This window comes from Suricata suricatta, chromosome 8, assembly GCF_006229205.1.
Source record: "Suricata suricatta isolate VVHF042 chromosome 8, meerkat_22Aug2017_6uvM2_HiC, whole genome shotgun sequence".
NCBI classification, from domain to species: Eukaryota; Metazoa; Chordata; class Mammalia; order Carnivora; family Herpestidae; genus Suricata; species Suricata suricatta.
In genome coordinates this window covers 85501568-85525165 of record NC_043707.1, presented here as the reverse complement: position 1 = coordinate 85525165, position 23598 = coordinate 85501568, and the positions used below count along the sequence as shown (strand labels likewise).

The 23598-nt window shown below is 35.8% G+C and overlaps 2 protein-coding genes and 1 long non-coding RNA gene across 7 annotated transcripts in view; 2 read left to right on the top strand and 1 right to left on the bottom strand.

Annotated features, from left to right (window-relative positions):
• SRSF11 (serine and arginine rich splicing factor 11) overlaps nucleotides 1-15829 on the top strand; it is a 43601-nt gene extending 27772 nt beyond the window's left edge. For 3 of the 4 annotated variants that reach the window (XM_029948238.1, XM_029948239.1, XM_029948240.1), the window contains exons 5-13: nucleotides 139-231; nucleotides 888-937; nucleotides 2311-2438; nucleotides 4440-4521; nucleotides 8155-8286; nucleotides 10671-10760; nucleotides 13585-13680; nucleotides 14104-14242; nucleotides 14349-15829. In XM_029948238.1, the coding sequence (XP_029804098.1) occupies nucleotides 139-231; nucleotides 888-937; nucleotides 2311-2438; nucleotides 4440-4521; nucleotides 8155-8286; nucleotides 10671-10760; nucleotides 13585-13680; nucleotides 14104-14242; nucleotides 14349-14546 (1008 nt within the window). In that variant the 3' untranslated portion in view covers nucleotides 14547-15829. The remainder of the gene's footprint in view (nucleotides 1-138; nucleotides 232-887; nucleotides 938-2310; nucleotides 2439-4439; nucleotides 4522-8154; nucleotides 8287-10670; nucleotides 10761-13584; nucleotides 13681-14103; nucleotides 14243-14348) is intronic. The other variant, XM_029948241.1, reaches the window with a different exon arrangement.
• The window catches only part of ANKRD13C (ankyrin repeat domain 13C), an 89434-nt gene continuing 77289 nt past the window's right edge, over nucleotides 11454-23598 (bottom strand). Inside the window, exon 13 of one of the 2 annotated variants that reach the window (XM_029948237.1) lies at nucleotides 11454-11610. In XM_029948237.1, the coding sequence (XP_029804097.1) occupies nucleotides 11606-11610 (5 nt within the window). In that variant the 3' untranslated portion in view covers nucleotides 11454-11605. Of the gene's footprint in view, nucleotides 11611-20312; nucleotides 22570-23598 lie in introns of those variants that run through there. The other variant, XM_029948236.1, reaches the window with a different exon arrangement.
• Nucleotides 19092-23598, top strand: part of LOC115299000 — a 5167-nt gene continuing 660 nt past the window's right edge. The window contains exon 1 of the long non-coding RNA XR_003911931.1: nucleotides 19092-19671. This is a non-coding gene — a long non-coding RNA (uncharacterized LOC115299000). The remainder of the gene's footprint in view (nucleotides 19672-23598) is intronic.

Below are 23598 nucleotides of genomic sequence, written 5' to 3'. Positions count from 1 at the left end.
TCAGCACAGAGCCTGACGCGGGGCTCGAACCCACGAACGTGAGATCTGACCTGAGCCGAAGCCGGAGGCTTAACCGACTGAGCCACCCAGGCGCCCCATAAATTAAATTTTAAATAAATAAAATTTGAAATTTTACAGATTGGCGCTGTTCCACTGGCTGCTTTGGGAGCTCCTACTCTGGATCCTGCCCTTGCTGCCCTTGGGCTTCCTGGAGCAAACTTGAACTCTCAGGTACAACTTCAAAGCCTTCAATTTTGAGTTCATTTTTATAATTACAGAGTTTGTTCCATTAACTCTTAAGTTTGCATTTCCAGAATGGGAGAAAACTGATTGCTATAGTGTAGTAATACTGTTTTTTATGTAATCTTGTGAATGAAAGGTTTAAAAGGTCACTGCATTAATAGCCCCTTAACCATTAGTTAATTTCTCATGTTAATAAAATGTCACAAGAAGTCAGTATATCATTATGTTATGGAGTCAGAGTGAATAGTCATGAAAAGATAGGAACATAGGCTCATAATTTGTGTTCTTGTTAAAGTCCCAACTTTATGGAAATCTTCTATTCTACTGCCTAAGCACTTGGAGTTTTGTTTTATACCTTTCTTTGAAATGTTACCTCCTCAGAAAGTCTTAAAATAAGCAGGAAGTAACTGTTTTATAAAACCTAGACTGTTCAGCTTATGATATTCATATTTAACTTGGTAAAGCAGCTCACTTAATATGACATATTTCACTGGCATTATATTTCTGTTGGCTATCATTGTGCCTAAAATGTTATTTTTGGAGGTTGGCCAGATTGTTGTAAGACCTTCAACATAATGAAAAAAAAAATAGCAGTCACTTATTTTACATATTCTCACTGTTAATTTTTTTGTTTGTTTTTGCAGTCTCTTGCTGCAGATCAGTTGCTGAAGCTTATGAGTACTGTTGATCCCAAGTAAGGAATTTTCCGTGTTTCCATTAGTGATAATAGATATAGTATGTGAATGTCTGGAGAAGTTACTTTTCAGTAGTTAAAAAGAAAGTTATTTCAAGTTGTACAATACATAATTCTGTTTTCTAGAAACAAGAAGAAAAATTCAGAGGTAAGCCGATCTGTAAAGGGTTTTGTGTTAGTATAATTTGAGTCTTTCTGAATAATTGTAAATCCCTTCTCCCAGGATGACCTGGAAAGAGCTAAATGTTCTCTTTAGTTGATTGTTTTGAAAAATGTATACTGAGTATCTGCCTGTACCTTCATAGCATTTATACCATAGTCAGAAAGGGAGAGATTTAAATATAGTGAAATATGTGCATCCAACAAGAGGAAGTACACAGGTGCTGTGGGAACTTATTACAAGGAAAACCTAATACCAAGATCAGAGAGGCTCCGCCTGGGGCATCAGTAGTAGATAGGAAGACAGAGTGAAGGAAACACTATCCCAGAGCAAAAGAATAGTGCATGTCACATAATACCAACATCTTTTCTTAGGTGCTTTGCAAAGTTCTCTTGTGCTATAATGTACATTCTCTAGTTGATACGTAACAAAGTCATGAGATATTTTAATTGATAATTTCTTGTTATATTAAATTTGAATTTAGTGCTTTTTCTGCTTAGTGAATTTTCACTGTCATTAAATGGGAAAGCATGGAGTGAGGAAGGACAGAATCATTTGACTATGGTAGTTAGAGTGGCTTTTTTTCTTAAAACCTATTAGATAAAATCTTAACATGTACCTCCTACCCAGCTTATAACCAATACTGTTGAAATTTTTTTCTGTATCCATTCCTATTTACATTTCCATCTCTCCAAAAATAATTACTATCCTACATTTGTTTGTAATTTTTTCCTCACGTGTGTATAAGCCCTTGGTCCATCTTTCCAGTCAGCAATTCTGTGAGTAACTTTGATGTGCTGTTGGCCTCTGACTCATTTTCTCTCCACCTGCAACCTTACAAGTAATGCTATTCCCCAGCAAAATTTTACCGCTTTAGAAAGTTTTTAAATCATATGAAAAATCTTAATCTATAGTCAAAAATCTGCAGCATCTGCATATGCCCATATACTAGCATTTCTCAACATGTGCTTAAGGAAAGTTAATGGATGTTCGGCAAAATTAAGTATGTATTTTTTCTTATTCTAGAGGTCTCTAAATCATTGAAAAGGATACACTATTGTATATGATTTTACCAAAATTATCATGAAATCCTCCCTGCTTTTTCAAGTAGTATTTTCCTAAAAGGATAATATATAAAACATTTATACATTTATTTGAAATACTGTTAAGCATTTAAAAATACTTCAGATCTCAAGTCTTGGTTCTGTTTCAGGTTGAATCATGTAGCTGCTGGTCTTGTTTCACCAAGTCTGAAATCAGACACCTCTAGTAAAGAAATAGAGGAAGCAATGAAGAGAGTACGAGAAGCACAGTCCCTAATTTCTGCTGCTATAGAACCAGGTAAAATATATTAGGCCTCTGTGTTGAATTTGTGTTGATACTATATGATTGTTGGCGAAAATGATTTTTGCATAAGCTTGGAAATTTATTGAGTAGTACTGTAGTTGTTTTTTTTAATTTTCCAAATTCTGATAAAAGATCATGTAGTGGAGTGATCCTAGGCAAAGGGAGGGGACCCATGTCACCTGGACATATTTGAAAATACGTGGAGAAACCTAATTGCCACGCTGGTACCAATTACGTCTAGTGGGTAGAGGGTCAGATTGTTACTAAACATCCTACAATGTACAGGACAGGCACCATACCCCATCCCTCAAAGAATGCTGCATTCTGAAATAATTGTGCCTAGATTTATGTTTGCCTGTGTTGGAATAGTCCAATTGATTTTAGTTTTTAATTTGACCAAGAAAGCCTACTGAAGATGCTTCTGTTATGACATATGTTTAAAGAAAAGCAAATTCCTAAAATGAGTAACTTATTCTTTACAGATTGTCTTTTTGCAGTGAAACAAATGGTTATCCTATTGTCTGCCTATATAGATTGATGTTTAGTCCTGGATTCTCCCACTCCCCCTATTAAGTAACAATTTATTCATTTTTCATTCTTAATAAATAGGAATATTTTGGATGTGTATAGGATTAGGAAAATAATTATAATGTTGGATAAATTAATACCAAATCCTTTATGTCATTTAATCAACAGAACGGTAATCCAGGGCCACAATGCAAACTGTAGGAACTTCACACAACTGGACCTATGACTACAAAGCTAGAACACCGTGCTGTAACTTTCTGTTTTCATTAAAAACTAATAACTGGAATTACTTAAAGATAGTTTGTTTATGAAACACCCCCCCCCCCAAGAGTTTCATTGTTACTGATATTGACATTTGTAGTAAATTGAATCCTATTAACAAAATGGTCTAAATGTGAAAGAAGACTTCAATCTCACTTTGATTATAGACCATGTATGAAGAATGCAATGGCTTTATTTCTCTTAAGTCCTGAGTTAAAGGAATTACTTATGTGCTATTTAAAGATGAGGAAATGGGACTCAAGTCATTCTAGATCTGTCTCCTAAATTTACACAATTGAAAATTGGTGGCAAAGAGGAGAGATCAGATTAAGACAACTAGCTTACTGAAACCCAGTTATATCTTGAAGTATAGTGAGAACAGTGAATGAATTAATGACTTTTTGGAATCTAAAGCCAAATATTGAGCCTGTTTATCAACCACTTTAACATAATTTTATAGGAATTTCTTTTAACAGAGGAGCATAGGCCTAAGTGGCAAAGAAAGAAGGAACATCTTAATGGACTAAGAATTTAAAATGTTTATGTTCCTATGTATTATAAATACATTAAAACATGTATCTTACAGAGTGCTGGTTGAAGAGGTGTTATTAATACATAACACATGAAAATGGGGGGGGGGTTGTTTGTCTTGAAGTATAGTGAGAGTCACAGAGACAGGGAGGTACAGAATGTGAAGCAGGCTCCAGGCTTTGAGCTAGCTGTCAGCACAGAGCCCAACACGGGGCTCGAACCCACAAACCGTGAGATCATGACCTGAGCCGAAGCTACCCACCCAGGCGCCCCGAAAATAGTTTTAATCTGGGTGAATTACAGCTATATTTGGGAAAGTAAACCTAGGAATGGAAAAAAGGACACCTCATTTAGGAACCTATAAAGGATGAGAAGGTTTAATCCTTTCCATCAAATGCTTATGGACAGTACATCACAGTGAAAGGAACTTTTGGCTAGCTGAAAATCCAAATCATTACTTAAGGGGGGGTGGAATCCAGGACCAAACATTCAATCTGTATAGGCAGACAATAGGATAACCATTTGGCTAATTTGGATTTACCAAAGTCTGGATAAAATAATCCCATAACATTTAAGGGTGATTTATAAAATCTGAAAATTAAGACCGTAAAGAACTTCTTGGGAATAATCTGTTTGATAATTTCTAAATCCAGATTCCTTCTTGTAAAAATCTAGATAAGAAAGAAGAAAAACGAAGGCACTCAAGATCAAGATCACGTTCTAGGAGGAGGAGGACTCCCTCATCTTCTAGACACAGGTTAGATTGTTTATGGTAGTTCATTATACCTCAGACAGGAATTTCTGTATCACACATCCTTCTTCATTTGTTACCTTTTAACTTACTTTAGCTTTTGATTAAAGCGTGTTTTAGTAACTACCCTTTAGCACAGTGTGTGAATTCACATATGTGTATATGAAGAAAAGATATGAGCTGAATAGATGTTCAGTACTTTAAAACTCCAGAATCCGAGGTGAGAGGAAGGTCCTGGGACTGGGCACTAAATGGAGTTAGTATTATGGAAAAAACACTAGACTTGAACCTTTCAGCTTGAATTCTAGTACTGACTTTTCTCTAGACTCTTAAGTTTGGAAGGTCATCACTCAACCTACAGATTGATTACTCACCTACTGCATGAATATTTGCAAATGACGATTTGCTCCTTCTTTTAGTAATATCACCACACATCTCATCTGAAAACCCTTTTGAGTATTAGGAATCTGTCATGTTCACCATAGTGGGTTTATGTGTTCCAAAATTTAATTTTCTGTTGAAAGCTCAGATGTTGTCATCAGCAACAAGTTTAATTTTTTTGAAATGATAGGGTTTGTTTATATTTTCAAGAGAATGTCTGCCAATACCCAGTCTGAACAAGTTTGTCAGACCTGTTCTCTCAAGTAAAGGTGATACTCCATGGGAAAAGCAGTTAAGCTCACAACTCCATCACAACAGTTGTTTCTTTGGTAACAGCCATTTTGCCTTTTAATAAATATGAGAAGTGATTTAAGCATTCATTGGACAGAACATTGGTTAAGACACTAGATTTAATATTTGGTGGTCAACACTATGTCAGTAATATTCGAGGAACCAGATTTTCTGTCTCCGTGTTTTTGCTCATAATGTTCCTTTCTGCTTAATGATCTTTCCCACATCTTCACCTGTACCTGAGGAACTCCTTTTTGTTTGTTCAGGATCAGCTAAAATTTTACTCTGACATGAAATATCGTTACTATTGATAATCCTGATCATCCAGGACCATGCTCTCATAGCTTAGTTTACAGTTAAAAAGGAGAACCTAAGTTTTTTTTTATTCTGTATATACCAACTACATAGTATCGGTCTTCGATTTTAATTTGAATTACTTTAACCAGAGGGAAATAACAGCGAAACATATATTTCTTTGAACAGAGTGTTTTGGGACACTTGTAATAACCCCTCATAACAGAATTATTGTGGATTGTAGTATCTTAAGCATCTTGGATGTAAAATGACCAGTTACTTTCAACAAACTTTTAATGTGCTTATTTGTATATTTTTCTGATATCTTTTTAAGATCATATAAACTAGTGTGTTAAAGTGGCACTACAGCACATCACTCTTAAAAAAAAAATAACTGTTTCAGGACCTGAGTAAATAGATGGATGTGGTACCCCTGCTTATTAGATTTTTTTAAGATATATTATTCATCACTTGTGTTTAGAAAGAAACTGTAAGAATGTGCTTATGATTTTTTCTACATCTGTATTTTTTATATATACACTAAAGGGAGGAAAATGGAGTTAATAACTCAGTTTAACTAAAATGGTTGTCAACTTTTTCTTAAAGCCAGAGTCCTCCAAAGATGAGTAGTGCTTAATTCTAGTAACATCCATTTTTATTTTCCAGAGTTTTTTTAACCCTTAAGTAGAAAGTGATTATTCTGATATTTTATAGTCAGCATCACCCAAAATATACTATTAGTTACTTTTATTGGAGTCGGGCACCATAGTAATTGCTTAAGAGTATAGTGTTGAAAAAGATGGACATACATACTCTCCATTTTAAGCTTACAGAAAAATGCTTAGGTAAGCGTTACATGAACATTTCTTAGGCTATAGACATGTTATTGAGAGGATTTATTTATAGTAGTTTCCAAACATGGTCAAAAATAGGTGATTAAAAGTTCATTGATTTGATAAGACACTAGTGATAGGTTTTGAAACAGCAGTTTTAGATAATGAGACAATAGAAGCCATCTTAGCACATGAGTAAGAGGAGAGAAAGGAATAAGTTAGTATTTCATGTGTACATCTACACTAAGGCACTAAGCTGAAATTTTTTCTTTTTTAATGATTTTAAATGTTTGTCTTTAAGAGAGTGCATGCATGGGAGGAGCAGAGAGAGAGACACACACACACAGAATCTGAAGCAGGCTCTAAGGTCTTAGCTGTTAGAGAGCCCGACACAGGGCTTGAACTCACAAGCTGTGAGATCATGACCTGAGCGTAAGTCAGATGCTTAACTGACTGAGCCACCCAGACACCCCTGGATTTTTGTTTTTGTTTTTTAAGAGAGAGCACGTGAGTGGGGAGGAGAGGAGAGAACCTCAAGCAGGCTCCATGCTTCTCCATGCTTAGTACAGAGCCTAACTAACACAGGGTTCAATCCCACAGACTTGGGATCATGACCTGAGCCAAAACCCACTGAGCCGCCCAGGCATCCCCCTACCTCCAGAGCTGAACTTTTTAATTTCATTTTAAATGATGAGTACTTATAACATAGGTGCTCTTGTTTTTCCCTTGTTCAAACACTAAGCTCAGAGAATGTTTTAGATTTGCTGCTGCTTAATTGAGATTTGAACACAAATCTTTGTCATTTAAGTAAAAGCAAAAGGTTTATACTAGAAGTTTTTTATAGAAACAAGTTGAATGGTCCCTATAAGTTAAATGACAAAAGTCTTGGGGTGCCAGGGTGCTTCAGTCGATAAGCATCCAACTCTGGATCTCAGCTCAGGTATCGATCTCAGGGTCATGAGTTCAAGCCTCACATCGGGCTCTGCACTGAGCATGAAGCCTACTTAAAAAAAAGTCTTAAGCAATTTATTTTTAGTTCTTAAAATATAAGAAGGAAGATCAGTGACAACATCAAAAAGTTACTTGTGCTTAAGTTCTGGAAGGAAAAGTATAGGATTGGGGGTAGACAGACAGGACACAGTCTGGTATGGGACCAGAAAGAGGTGATCATTTAGAGATAGTGATAATGTTGATGGGAAGTGAGAGTCAGAATTTATGCATAGTTGCATATATCTATATAAGTCTGCATTGCTCAGATATCTCTTAAATTGTAAGTCAAAGAAGTGGAATAAGATTTCAGAGAACAATTAGAAATCATAGATGGCAAGAACATGTTAAGTGGTTTCCATTTATAAAATAGGAATAAAAATGGTACCTACTAGATAAGCTTATTGTGAGAATGAGTCTTTGTAAGGCACATAGTAAGAATACTTAATATTTGGTAATTGATAAATAGATTTAACGTGCAATAGTGAGGATTCACATAAGGTACATGCTAAAATTCTGTGTAGTTGTGGAAGAGACTGCAAATGAATCAGATACTTTTTATTTTCCTTTATTTTCTACTGCTGTTTTTAGGCTCAAGAGTTGTAGGGCATAGGAAGACTATTTTGACAGGTAAGGTGAGAAATTCCCGGTGTTAAAAAAAAAAAAAGTATTCATTTCTAAGGTGTCAAAGATGTTTTATTTGTCGACTAAATAAATAGTATCAGCAACTGACAGAAAATTACCCATACTTATTGATGGTTGTCTGAATCTTTTGTCTGATGCTAAATGAAATAGTCACGGAGCTAGTCTTTCTACATTTATATGTGTGTTGGCTTTCTTTTTGGATTATTAGGCGGTCAAGAAGCAGATCAAGAAGGAGATCACATTCTAAGTCAAGGAGTAGACGACGATCCAAAAGTCCAAGACGGAGAAGATCTCATTCCAGAGAGAGAGGGAGAAGGTCAAGGAGCACATCAAAAACCAGGTACGTACGGTAGACCATTGACATTGAGGGGGAAGAAAAGTTTAGAGTTCCCAAGACTTAAATACACTGCTCCTTACTGATAAAGAGAGATAAAAGGAGATAGGGCTAGACTGGAGAATAAACTCTTTAAAGTTTGAGGAAGCTGACATTTGTTTTCTTGTGCTCCTTCGTAAACTTAAGGTTTCTCCTTATAGCTGAAAACCTAGATAATGTTTTTTGTAGTAAAATTTCTTAACTATCCCACTGCCTTCTTTCATTTCCTTCTTTCCACTCAACCCTGCTAAGGATATGGTGCTACCTTTTGGTATACTCAAGGGTTTATGGTAGAGAGCCGTGCCTTAATTCACCTTTACAAATCTCATTTATCAGCACCTTATAATGTTTATTAAGAATTGCTGAACCATACTTTGTGTCTCGTCCCATGATTTGGAACCAGCAGAAGGCTAAAATTGGAGATTGATTAAATATCCTACCTTAACATTTTATTTGGACTTAAACAAGCCTCCACTGAGTAGTCTTTTTCATTTAGGGCTGGACCCCTTTAACTTAATGTGTAGTTTGGAGTAACATCTACCAGATCATTGTTTTTTTTCATTTGAACCACCTTTAAAGTGGCAAGAGAACTGTCACATTTTAACAATGACTAAATTTTTACTTTTTTTCTCAAATTTTAGTTGTCACACAGTTCCACAAATTTTTTTTTTAGCAACTGTCCTTATCTCTTTCTAAAATACTTATCTCAATTTTTAGAATCAGACCTTTTATTTTAGACTATCCATTATCCATTTATACATTTAATTTTTAGTTAAAATAATAAAGACAACTGGAGTTCTAAAGAATTTATTTTTGATGAACCTGTAACTCAACTGGGAAAAGAGGCTTCACTATATTTTACAGAATGAGTCTTCTTAATGCAGTCAATCAGACAAGCTTGCATAATAAAAACTTTATCATACAAAGAAGAATTTGGCATTGTTCCCCTCAAGGAACTTTTCTTATACAAGAAAAATTAATGTAACTATCAGGGATGTACCATTGTTAGTTGTGTTAGAAGAGACTTGAAAGTGACTGAGTATTAAATTCTGACAGATTTGACAGGCACCTGGGTGGTTCAGTCAGTTGACCATCTAACTCTTGATTTAGGCTCAGATCATGATCCCAGGGATGTGGGATGGAGTCCTGTGTCAGGGTCTGTGCTGAATGTGGAGCCTGCTTAAGATTCTCTCACTCTCCTTCCCTTTTCCCACACTCTTATGTCCCCATTCTCATTCTCTCTCTCTCTCTCTCTCTCTCTCTCTCTCTCTCTCTCTCTCTCAAATTAAAAAAAAAAGATTTGAAAAGATTTGACTGGACTCAGAAGCATAGCTTCAGGTTTACAAAGTTAGCCTAAATTCTTAGGAAGAAAAGTATTTTGGTGTAGGGGGACTAGGAAATGAGGTCAGCAAAGTATAAGGAAACAGATGACATACTGAAAGCTGTGTTGTTCACACTTAGAGGTTTGCACCTGATCAAGAAGGCAGGGTTTCCAGGTGGAAAAGTTAATGGAATCGGGAGCTATTATTTTCTGATTTATACTTTGAAAAGATTTCTGATAAGAGGATCAGTTTGTGGAAACATGATTGGGTCTCCTTAAGGAACCGTTACAGTAATTGGAAATTAGATGGTAAAGATTTGAATAAAAAGAGGAGGTAACTCAAGGAAACAGGGTGACCAGAGAAGCGAAAGAGTGAAATAGAAACTGTAGCATAGAAGAAATAAAGAGCTTAGGAGGGAAAAAAGGGATACTTTAATATCTAAAAGTATAGAATAGTTGAGGATGGGTATGTATAAGTTTATGGAGGTAAAGGACAGCTCATTCAACAAAGACATTTATTACCTTTTGCCCAGAGTCTTGGAGAGGTTGAGGTATGGTCATAGTAATAGCCCATTATGATGGGATATTTTTCTGACAACTATGAATAGTCCAGCATATGTAGCAGGGGAAAAAAGTAGAAGGTTAGCTTGGTCCATGGTAAAGATTAACAATAGAATATGTGCTTTGGAAGAATATTGGTAATGTTGACAATGAAATTTGGTGACAGTTAAATTGTGGGGTTTGGCCTGACCGTAGAGGACATAGAGCCATGGTGGGTTGGGAAGCTGGTAATCTGCTGAGAGAAGAAGGGGTGTTGAAGAGTCTAGGGAGACAGTTACTAAAACTGTTGGTGTTAAGTTATTTACTACAAATAGGCCATTTAAGCTATTGTTTCTATACAATTCCTTAAGAAAACCATTCACGTCTTCAGAATGGGATTAGATTTCATTGTGCTTTTTATCTGTAGTGCTATATTAATTTATATTGGCTGAGTCTTCTTATGCATTCATGAATTATGTTCATCTATTAGAGACAAAAAGAAAGAAGATAAAGAAAAGAAACGTTCCAAAACACCACCAAAAAGTTACAGCACAGCCAGACGTTCCAGAAGTGCAAGCAGGTGAGGCGGTAGTAGAAGTTCTTGGCACCTTTTTAAACTTGTAAGAATAGTAAGCTGTGAGCATTAAATGTTTTCTACTGCATCAGTACATACTTCAGTGTTGAAGTTTTTTCTCTTTTTTAAAGGCTTTTATTTTTTTAAACGTTTATTTATTTTTGAAAGAGAGAGAGCGAGCGTGAGCAGGGGAAGGGCAGAGAGAGGAGACACAGAATCTGAGGCAGGTTCAGGCTCTGAGCTGTCAGCACAGAATCCGATGCGGGGCTCAAACTCACAAACCGTGAGATCATGACCTGAGCCGAAGTCAGCCAGTTACCGGACTGAGCCACCCAGGAGCCCTGAGTGTTAAGTTTTTTAAGGCAATTTTGAAGAACAAGCCTATAGTTCTGTTCACTTAATATTTTATGGTGTTATATTTGAAGTGACATGAAATTCAACAAAGGTCAGTTTTTATGTTTGCCATCTATATTTCATATCCTGATTTGGTTTGCTTGTGTTCTTTTCCTAACAGTTAAGTTTTAATGCTAATGTATACCAAATTGCTGCATTAAATTCATTTTATTATAGTAAGCCATACTTAAGAATATACACATATATAGTGATTTATTGATAAAATGAGAGGCTGCATCAGCTCTGATTTGTGGCTTTCTTAGACTAGTAATTGTCTTTAATCTGTCATATGAAAATTCGGTGTTGCAATTTTACAGAAAATATATTTTTTCACACTTACTGTGGAATTCATATGCTATTAGTAAGGGTGGCATACTTTCATTTTCTTCCAGTCTCATTTACACATCTTGCTGCAGTCTTCTATTCTTTAATTTTGATTGTTAACTTCATTAGGAGGCTCACACTGCATATAAAAAATAATTCAGTAGATGAAAGACCTAAATGTAAAAGCTAAAACTGAAACCTCCTAGAAGAAAACATAGAATTAAATATTTATAGACTTGAATTTGGCAGTGGCTTCCTACTAGATGACACCAAAAGCATAAGCAACAAAAGAGAAATGAAGATAATTTGGAAGTCCTCCATACTAAAAACATGTATTTTGAAATACACCTTTGAAGGACACTATCAAGAAAGTAAAGATAATCCATAGAGTGCTAGGAGATAATTGCAAACTATATAGCTAGTGAGAAACTTACATCTAGAACATGTTCAGAATCATTGGACGTCAGATAACCAAATTTAAAATGTGGCAAAGGATCTGAATTGACATTTATTCAAAGAAGTAAGCAAATATCCAATAAGTGCATGAAGTGAGGATCAACATTAGTCATCAAGGAAATGCAAACCAAAAGCATTTCACACTAGGATGGTCATATTTAAGAAAACAGATGGTAACTAGAGGTTGGGGAGGATGTGGAGACACTGGGACTCTGAACATTGTTGATATGAACGTAAAATGGGGCAGGTGCACATGGGTTGTTCACTTGGTTGAGCTTCAGGCTTCCGCTCAGGTCATGATCCTGCCGATCGTGAGTTGGAGCCCCACATCGGGCTCCCTGCTCTCAGCCGGTCACCAGGACCTGCTTCAGATCTTCCGTCCCTTCCCCCACTTTCATGCTTCTAAAAATAAACGCATACTATTTTTTAATGGGGCAGATACTTGGGAAAACTGTTTTTCCTTAAAAAGTTTGACACAGCAGTTTCACTCCTAGGGATATACCCAAGAGAAATGAAAACAATGTCCACAACAAAAACATCCGCATGAATGTTTATAACAGCATTATTCATAATAACTCAAAAGTTAACCCAAATGTCTCTTAACTACCATGATTAAACAAAATGGTGTTTCATACAGTGGCCTATTATTCAGCAGTAAAAAGAAATGAAGTGTACTGATAGATGTGAAGTTTTTATTGTATCCTTACTATGTGACAGAAAACTTCTGTGTAGGTATTTGAGTTTGGGTTACACAGAGGGGTAACAAAAAGAATGAGGCGTACAAACTTGACAAGCTTAATAAATACTTGATGAATGAAAGTTGTAATGTTTCTGGTGATAGAGGTCACAGAGGGCTGTAAGTCAGAAAGCTTTAAAAAAAAAAAGACAACTGAAAATGAGGGGTTTTGATTATTTTTTGTGCCTAGATTACAATAATGGTCATCTTGCAAGTCTTAAAAATTTTCAGAATGATGACAGCACTAAAAAAGGAAAAACACAGTTTTAAAGACGGGAAAGGCTATATACATCTTAAAAATAGTTGCTCAAAGCAGGGTGAGGGCAACATGGATGGGTTGGAGTGTGGGGAGTTAGTTTGATCTCTGTTATTACTAACTCCTTGAATTTTACCTAATAAAAGTAATTGTTTTCGGTCTTATTAGTAATTGACTTTCATATCACAACATATTCTTATACCTGTTCTAGCCACTGAATTTAAAGCTGATTTCTGAGATAACTTACTTGAGACTTTTTCCTCATGAATTAGAACTTTTGTCTTTAAGAAAATTTAAGGTTTTCTTGAGCATATTAAAGGAAAAGCCCACAGTTTGCAAAAGAATTGCAGTTATTTGGTATTCATTTGGTTCTTCAGCTCAAAACGGTATTTGAAAATGGGTCTTTCAGGGGTGCCTGGCTGGCTCAGTCTGTGGAGCACGCGACTCGACATCGGGGCTGTCAGTTCCAGCCACATGTATAGAGATGACTTAGAATCTTTAAAAAAAAAAAAAAGTGAAAGAAAATAAATGGACTTTTCATTACCAGAGGCCTGTTGTATCAGTTTCTAGTGGAGCTCCCGCATGGGCACGTCTGCTATGCTGTGTCTGCATTTTTTAGATAATACTGTATTTTAAAGTCTTAGTTTGCACATTCGTGCTTCTAGAGACAGACGGCGACGACGAAGCAGGAGTGGCACCAGGTCTCCCAAGAAGCCGAGGTCACCTAAGAGAAAATTATCTCGCTCACCATCCCCTAGGAGGTAAGAATATTAGTCCTCTGGATTTTTACTTTTCTATATTTCAGAAACTGTCCATTTTTATTTTTAAAATTCTTCTAGGGAAAAATAAAATTCTTAGACTTTTCCTTCCATTTCAAGAACTGAGGTGCTTAAGAACATGCTGATATATTCATTCCCTTTATGCCTGAGACTGTGTTACAATAAACACTGTTTCGGAGTGGGCATTTTAGACCTGTAGCCCAGTCACCGTCCTCTTGCCTGTATTACTTTGTGCACAGCTTGTGTGGATTTGTATTTGGACATTGGATCTTTGTTGTTCTTCATGTCATATGAACTTGGGTCAGGCTCACCATCTGAAGAAGCTTAAACTGCTACTCTTAAGAGTGAAACTTAACTGGTTCCTTTAAAGCATCTTGTTCTGAGAATTTTCTGTTATCATCCTAGACATAAAAAGGAGAAGAAAAAAGATAAAGACAAAGAAAGAAGCAGAGATGAAAGAGAACGTTCAACAAGCAAGAAGAAGAAAAGTAAAGATAAGGAAAAGGATCGGGAAAGAAAATCAGAGAGTGATAAAGATGTAAAAGTAGGTTTCCAAACTGACTTACTTTGGTAATTTAGGGTAGCGCTGATAAATTTAAGAAGTGATTTTTCTGTCAAGACGTTTACTTTTTTTATTCTCCTTGGCAAAGCAGGTTACACGGGATTACGATGAAGAGGAACAAGGGTATGACAGCGAGAAAGAGAAAAAAGAGGAGAAGAAGCCAACAGAACCAGGTTCCCCTAAAACAAAAGAATGTTCTGTGGAGAAGGGAACTGGTGATTCACTAAGAGAATCCAAAGTGAATGGGGATGATCATCATGAGGAAGACATGGATATGAGTGACTGAGTATCGCCTCCGTGGAGGTCCAGCTGTACACATGCGTCAGTGTCATTCCTTTGTGTGACTTCTTAATGCTGCACCTGTTCATCTCAAACCTAGATGTAGACAGCTCTGAGTTATCAATGGTTATAAAGCTCCTGATACTGATATTAGGTATTTACATCCAAAAGCTTTTAGAAAATGATAACATGAGTAACCAGTTCTTGACATGGTGAAATCTGATTGAGTATCCAAGCAGTCTTACTACTCTGGTGCTGCTTCCTAACAAAAATGAAAAGCTGCATGCATCTACAGCAGGCATGGATTGTTTATGTTGTATGACCTCCTTTCTTAAGTAAGCTCACTTATAGTACTTCTAGAACCTGATTCATTGCCGTAATAGAGCCATGTAGGGAATGCACTGATTGCATGTTAATTGTGGCAGGAATATCCTAATTGTCATTAAAATCCTCCAACACGATGGATCTACTTATGGTCTTGTTTGTTGACATGACAAATTAACATTCTTACAGTTACATCTGAAAAAGAACATTTGAAATAGATAATCCTTTAAGCCTTGTGGCTGAATTTTTGTGGCTTTTGTTTCACTTTGAAAGGTTATATATGCACTAACCTTTTTTGATGGCTGATTAGGCTTTAATTACAGAAACAAGATTTCAAATAAAACTGTCTTTGGCAGTTAGTAAATAGCATATTTTGAAGTCGAGTTGTATACTTTTTCATAAGGTGTTTGGGAATTTTTTTGTCCTGAAATAATTTATTCCACATCTACATCAGTGAAAGCTGCCTATCCTGAGTCCATCTGTAAAAGAAAAATTATCTCTTGTCCTGATTTTCAATTTTCCATTCTTTTATTAATTTGTTTTAATATCAGTGTTGGAAAAGGGGTAGTGCATTTTAAATTGACCTTCATATGCTTTTAAAATGAGACAAATCTTCTTGATAATGTACTTATTTGATCTGAAGTTGTATAAAACCAATAAATTTGTGTTACTGTTACTGCAGTAGTAATCGTATGCACACAGTGATTCCATGTTAAATGCAAAGTAGTTAGGCAACTGTTTTCTTAGTTACAGGAGTTTCAGGCTTCACTTTTGTGCAGTAAAAACAAAAGTAGGCTACAGTCTGTGCCATGTTGATGTACAGTTTCTGAAATTGTTTTACAAGACTTTGATAATAAAACCCTTAAACTTATGTTCATGTTCCTGTAAAACTGTATTTGTATTTATTTACACTGTTGAATGTATGACATTTACCTCATTCATTTTACAAATCAAGTTCTTTCCCCTTTCAGTCCACATACTGAAATATAGTAATGAGATGAAATCCTTCACTGTAGTGATTAGATGCCATCAGAGAATTGTCAAAGTTGGTTTTATTTCTATCTTAAAGTCTTAGTGTAATTTTCTTTCTCATATTCTGGGCGTAGGAATGGGGTTGAGTAAAGCAGTTAACTTTAGGATAAATTATCCCACCTATATCTAGTAAATTTATATTTTCAGTGAAATATAAATATTTGCCTTTTCTGGAATAGTATAGAAACTGTCAATGGTATGTATCTACTGTACAGTACTAAATAGTATATTTATTCATTTATGAAATGAGTAGTGTTTGGCTGGCATTAAGGCGAAAATGAGACTTGGAATCGTAGCTTTTATGCAAGTTTGAGTATAATTTTTTTTAACTTTTAAAATTAAAATGCCATATAGAAAAGCAGCATTGTTTTTACAGTTTGTAGTAAGTAACTTTTTAAAGATTTTATCAAAGGAATTTTGTCTATAGTGAGTAAAAAGTTCTAGTAATGGTCCTATTAAATCATTGCATTTTTTTAAACGCAAAATTGAACACAAATGACATTTGTTTAAACTTTCAAAAACTTTTTTAGTAAAAGTTGAACCATATGACATTGCCATTTTTGTAAATCAGAAAACAAGTAAAATACTGGCAGTTTCATGTGGTTAAACCTAATAGTAAAAACTATTTCCTCACTTGTAATCTCTGAATATAAATATACTAACTTTTCAAAAAGCAGTTAAACTCTTGGCTTTAAAATCATGCCATTGACTCAAGATGCTAACAGTAAAGGGAATCCACACTTCTAGGTTATTCTTTGATGGACATTTTATGCACAAAGGGTTGCCCTAGGACACAAGCCTTTACCACACGATCAGTTGAAATCAAGTGAACACTGCCTCCACGATGAGTTTTGTTCTGTATTTGGTAGTAAAAATGATTAAAAAATAAAAGTGGTTTTGTTAGAAAAAAGTCTGTCCTATTTATTTACTTAAATTCTTTAGAAGTGAATGAGAAGCAGGAGGCTCTATGAGAGTCCAGTCTTGAGTTTTGGTTTCATTTACAGATGGGAGTCTGGTTTCTTACCTTGAATTTCCTGTCTAAAATGAGAGTAGTGTCTGCTTTGACATGTGTTTTGGGAGTTAGGAAAAAATACACTTGAGTCCATAAGTGGTACTTGTCATTTTATTTATGGAGCTTTTCAAAACTATAGAATAATCTAGTTTGGGGTGATGTTTTAGTAGAAGCTCTGAAACAAATTGTGCAGAAACAAGGCTTTGAGAAGGCTTTTTTTTTTTGGTCACCTTCCTTGTAGTGATGACCTATTATGTGGAGCACAGAAAAATGTTAGTTACTTGAAAAAAAACTAGGCTTTCACTGGAACAGTAAAAACCTTTTCTTTAACCTTGGTGTTGCATCTCAGAATTGATGAGTTCTGCTGTCCCGTCAATTTTTCCTCTAGCTAAACAATTCCAATTTCTCCAGTTGGGCACCAGATTTTGTACTTGAGATGGGGGGCATGCTATTTGAAGATAAACCTTTCAAACGAGTTGGAAGTTTCTTTTTCCTCAAATCTAAGCTAATGAATTTCGTCCCTGTTCTAAAATATTCCTCTGTGATCAAACACATTAGTTGTGTTTATTTTAGCTAAATATGGATGTGACAGAAATGTTACTGGAACTTTTAATAGCATCCAAAGCATGTCTCTCACTAAGGCTTTATTGGGAGAAGCAGCTTTCTTAAATGAGACTAATCGGGAGTTGTAGATGTTTGAGACTGCTTTATTCAGTTTTATTTTGGTTGCCATTTTCATTTTATGTAAAAGTCTATGTGAAATAAAAACATTTAGACATTCTTTAGCAAAATAACTCATGTGAACCATGCTAATTTAACCAGTGGGAAAATTCTAAAGACCATACTTAAAAGTGTATAGTAGATGTTATTGGTAATCAGAGTTCACAGAAAGGATCTGATAGAACTATTTTTTAAACTATGTCCTTACAAAAATCAAGGAAGTGACATGTTCATGTTCTTTTAAAAGTCTTCTTTTGTAAAGATTATGTTCCCAGTTCATGGTCATTAAAATTAGCATCATGAGGTCCTTTTTTAAAAAGCTAGTTAGCTAATGTATGATTTGTACATAGAAAGTAAAGGTCTAGAGTCACAAAGAATGGGGTGATCCAAATGATGTTTAATACTACTTTGCAGTAAGATACAATTTTATTAATATTCCATGTGTAAAAACTGCCATTTTTCATTCACTGTGAGAAGTTAAAATGAGCTTAAGTATCAAGCATCAGAAGACAAACATCACAAAGGTTAAGGATGTTTTTATCAGTGTTCAAAGAAGCAGACTCACTAGAAACCACCTTAGAGATTTGACTTTAATCGTGAGGGCTGGTTACGGAGTCTCAAAGGTGTGTGTTCTCTTTGCAGTGCTGGAGATGAAAGCCCCACTGGCAGTCTACAAGAGAAGCTGGAGAGGTGGAGGAGTGGGAATAAGATGGAGCCACAACAGGAGCCAGAGCCCACAAGTGTGGGCTGAAACTCGGGTCAATCAGGTCTTGTTTGCTTCTGACCTCGGTGGCAGGGGTGTTCTGCAGAAACCAGGAGGCTTCAGTGCCCTGGCAATAGTCTGAGAAGTGGAAGGAGGACCTAGGGGAAGATGAGACCATTGTAGGCCTACCTACTGCCTCGTCATCTCTAAGGGCCAGCAGAGAAGCCACAATCTATATAAACAAAATTTCTGCTTCCCTCCTGCCCTCCAAAATTCCCAAGCCATCCACATTATTTAAAATACCTAAGCCAGTCATTGTTAGCCACCACTGGTGACCAAGACCTCTATGTAGGTACAGATGATATAAGTGATGGTTTGTTTTTCTATTGCACTAAGTCTCTAGTTTTCACCTGCAGAACATGATAAAATTCAGGGTGATGGCCAAGTACCTTTCTTTAAAACCGTAAGGAGGTTTTACTCCAGTAGTTATAGGTGCTGTGGCAAATGTGAAATTCTAATTTTGTGTACCATAGGTGCCACTGAGGCTGAAAGCACTATTCTAAACTGAGCTGTAACAGTTTTAAAAGTTCACTGGAGGCCTGGCTGGATGGCTCAGTTGGTTGAACCTGCAGCTCTTGATTTCAGCTCAGGTCATGATCTCATGGTTCATGAGTTCAAGCCCTACTTCAGGCTCAGTGCCGACAGCGTGGAGCCTGCGTAGGATTCTCACCCTCTCTCTGCCCCTCATTTGTTCTCTCTCAAAATATACATTAAAACACACACACATTACAATGTGATGCCCTTTAAATTTTTTTTTTAAAGTTCATCACTGGGTAGTACCATAAGGATGATCACATGATCTGAAAAATATGATAATACTTGAGATGGGATTGACTATCGCTGTAGATTTCTGACAAAATGCTTTGCAAAGGTAATTTTTGCTAATTCATAGTATACAAATGATGGGCTTTTACCAAGTTTAATTTTGTTGTCTTTCAAGTGATTTACCACTTCCTGTCCAATTATCTCTGGAGCAGGTTTCACCATCAGTCATCTTTGAAACCTAATTTCAAATACAGCAACTTTGGTAAGGATGCATTTTGTTGATTCTAAAAACGTGGTTAAGGGACCTGTCGCTAGCGATCACAGCGGACATACTGTGCCCCATGCTAATCACTAGTTCTCAATTTTAAAGACTAGGCTCACTGAGACAGTCACCCACCGCCGCGCCCCAGGTGTGAGTAACAAACTGCACAGGAACAACACGACTACCCTTGAGTGGGTGGGCCTCACAACTAGTTCTGAGCAGGAGCAAGAGACTACAGTTGACACTTAACATGGGTGAGAACTGCACAGCTGCACTTACATGCAGATTTTTTAGATAAATACAGTACAGTACTGTGTATCTCTTCTCTCATGATTTTAACACTTTTCTCTAGCTTTAAGAATATATAATACATGTAATGAACAAAATATCTGTTAATCAACTATTTGTCGGTAAGGCTTCCAGTCAACAGCAGGCTGTTAGTAAAGTTCGGTGGGGGGGGGGGGGGGAGCACAAAAGTACATGATTTTTGACTGCGTGGCGGGGGAGGGGTTGACCCCGCTAACCCGTGTTGTACAAGGGTCAGCCGTGAGTTCAGCTTTTACAAAGTGTGACAGTTCTCTGCATATGAATGACTATAGACAGGCAAATTGTCTCTAGGGCACAATTTTGAAGACAAGAATCCTGTCTCCTCTGACGCTGTACTAGGTGGCAGGAGTATCGAGCACTTCTAAAGGGCCATTTCAGGTGACCATTTTACAGTCTCCCAGGTTTAAACAGTTTCTTCAGTCACAGGTGGAAAGCATATAGAATTTCATAGACTTAAATAAACAAACACAACCTAGATTTTCATGTGAGATTATCAAAATACATGGTTTTTGATCTACTTTAAATATAGCATTCTTGGCTTCATTCATTAATTGGATTAAGAGGCACATTTTGAAAAGTCTAATATTGTGAAAAGTTTATTTGCATTAATTAACTCCTTGTTTTCACCATCATAAGAGATACATTTGCTTGTCCTCTGTGATCAGATAAAAGACATTTTGGAATGGATAATCTACTATTCTTTATGAAAGAAAAAGAGTTAAAAACAAAATCCAAGTGCAAAAGTTTTCAGCAGTCTTCCTACCTCCAGTGTACCCCAGCAGAACAGTCACAGCTTTTAGGAACTTGATAAACCCCCAGCTGCAATTTACCATGTTTCTTGTCCACTAAGTTGTGTGTACGTATGAAAACACCTGCAGTATATTCCTGAAATATACCATAGTCCCACAGCGAGGGGCCCCGAACGCAACAGTGACCACTGCTCTCCAGCATCTCACACCCCATATAACCACAGGACATTCAACCTCCAAGTCCCGTGATCAACAAGCATTCCCAAAATAACAGGGATCAACTTCTATTCAATAAACCTAATCTGGGTTTACCAACTTTTTCCACAAAATTCAGCAGACCCACATAAGGTAATAATTGGTCTTTGAATTTTTAACTTTGATTACTTCATTACAAAATGTATCTAATAAAATGTCAACATATGCAATGTAGTATGTTTCAGCATGGAAGATGCAGCTTTAGAGAGGTTTATTATAAAATTTTCTTAGGGTTGATGCTTTGGATTTTTAAATAAACCACCTCTTCAATAAAAGTCTCTAAATTCATTCAAATTAGTTAAAATCCTGGAAAAGGTTTAAACTATTGGTCATTCTACAAAATTTGAGAGATGCATTCTGACACATTTATCAGTATACATTTAAAAAACATTTCTTTCGCTAAAGCTCTCTAATACAGCATAACATTTTATGACTGTTATACATTATTCTCCCTAATTTATTTTCATTCTTGGACCTTCAAACCGTCTTGGAATAAATATGAAAAATTTTAAATGCAAAAATGAGTAATGCATGATTTCACTCTGGAGATTAATTAAAATCAATAAATATTTTCTTGTGGCTTAAAAAAATAAACAGTAGGAATTGTCGATCCTGTACACATTTCTGGAATTTAGCTTGTAACAAATATTGTTAGCATATAAAATGTTTTTACCTTACTTTGAAAGCATTAAATATGTAGGGATGTCCAAAATATGTGGTTTATTTTAAAACTGACACGAATGCATCCATATTCTAGTAAAAACAAAATAATCAGAACGATGTGCAGTTATCAGGAAGCAAGTTTAAAAATTTGGAGTTTTTTAAAGTGCTGAGATTCGGAAGAGGAATACCTTTAAGCATACTAACCATACCTTATCATGAACACAAAAAGGACTTTTAAACTCAAGTTTAGAAAAAAAATAGAGGTTCTATGAAAGGAAGATTAGTAACAAACATTTTCCATTGAAGAAAGAATTCAGGTAAAAACAAATAGCACCACAATGAATTGCACTAAGGTGCTAAAGGAGGTACCTTATTCCCTGCAGAGTGAACGCTCCTTCTGAAATGTATTGCAACATATAAATGCAATTGTTTAATGGTTACCATTTGGTTCATTCATCTACAGAAAACTGCATTCCTTCTAGTTCATTATATTGAACAAACATTCAAATTACTGAACTATACATAATGTTACATAGTTTACATTTTATGAAAACAAAGCTTGAAGGGATATTTATAAATGTCACCTTGAATATAAGATGACAAGTTTAAAAGGGCTTCATATTTCTTAAGACATTTAATTTATGTTAATGGTCCAGGAGTGTTTTAGATATAGATATAGATATAGATATATTTATATGCATATATATTTCAACAAGAAGTGTAAAAATTTTTAAAAACAAATCACAGCACTTACAGCTGTTTTACATAAGAAGTACTCAGGGTCATTAAGGTGTCAAACTATTACATTTATAATATGTATATTTTTAAAAAGACTGAAAATGGCACACCAGGAAACTTGCTGAAATTTCTTTTAAAGGCCCATTTCATCAAATCATTTTACTGATGTGTTGAATCAATGTAATTCCCTTTTCTCCACTGAACATCTGTCCCTTCTATTTGGATTCACTTCTGGGGTCTCTGTATTCTCTTGCTTTCCTTGGTCAGATGACATCATTTTCCATGTCAGTTAAAGATCAGGAAAACGGCTCGGGTCTTCCTTATAGTCATCAGGTATAGTAAAGATGGAGCCATCAAATTCATCATATCGAAACTCCTGAAAAGTCACAGTGGCTGTGATCGTAGGAAACACAGGAATATCTAGAGAGGACAATCAATGATAACATTGTAAAATAAAATGTCCATCTATTTATACATGTCCATCTATAAATACTATTAGAGATATCCATATATATCCTTAAAATAAAAAAGCATTATTCAAGGACCTGATAAATCCCAAAATATGTTTAACAGTGAGTGTGTCTACTTTTGGAGAAGGATTTCTATTGGTAAAAAGAGAAAGACATCCAGGCATCAAGAATCACATCAAAAATACAAGTTCCCACTGTTTCCCAATCGTAAAACTGTAAGATTTCACCAGTCTTTTTTATCTATTTCTTGGGGCAGAGACAGATACATTTGTACTTTTTGCATTCTGGCATCTTTTCTTCTTCTTACAGCATATATACTATTCTTCATCTGAGTTGATTTATTATCATTCGAATACAAAAGAAATATAATAATCTGTTTTGTTTTAAAATACTAGATATAACCCATCACTTAAATATATGTGATTTTAAAAAATCTCATCAGGATTGGAGTAATTGGGTAAGAGTTCTTGACCTTTCACCAAAGACCTGAGGTATGAACCATACAGCTGCCTAGAAGGGGGAAAAATCCCAAGTAGAGGGAACAAGTACAAAAGCCCTAGAAAGGAAAGTGTCAGATGTACCTGGGAACAGCTAAGAGACCGGTGTGGTGACAGCCCTGTGAGGGGACGACAAGAAGGAGACGCGGGCAGAGGAGAAATAGGCCCCTAGATCAAGTGGGTTTTAGGTCCAGAAAAAGTCTTTGGCTTTTACTCTGCATGAAATGGAAAACCAATGAAAGGTTGTCAGCAGAGTAGCAACGTGCTTTGGCTTGGGTTTTAGCAGATACAATGAGAATATAATGTAGGGTAACAAGTAAAAGGAGAGATGTGCTCCAGAAGGAGCAGCCAGACAGGTAGGAAGAAAATCAAGAGAGAACTCTATCAAAGGAGTCACAGGTAATCTGAAGAAAAACTATCATTCATTCAGTCAGACAAGGATTATACAAAACTAAAACTCTATAGATCCTGGAGAGATCAAG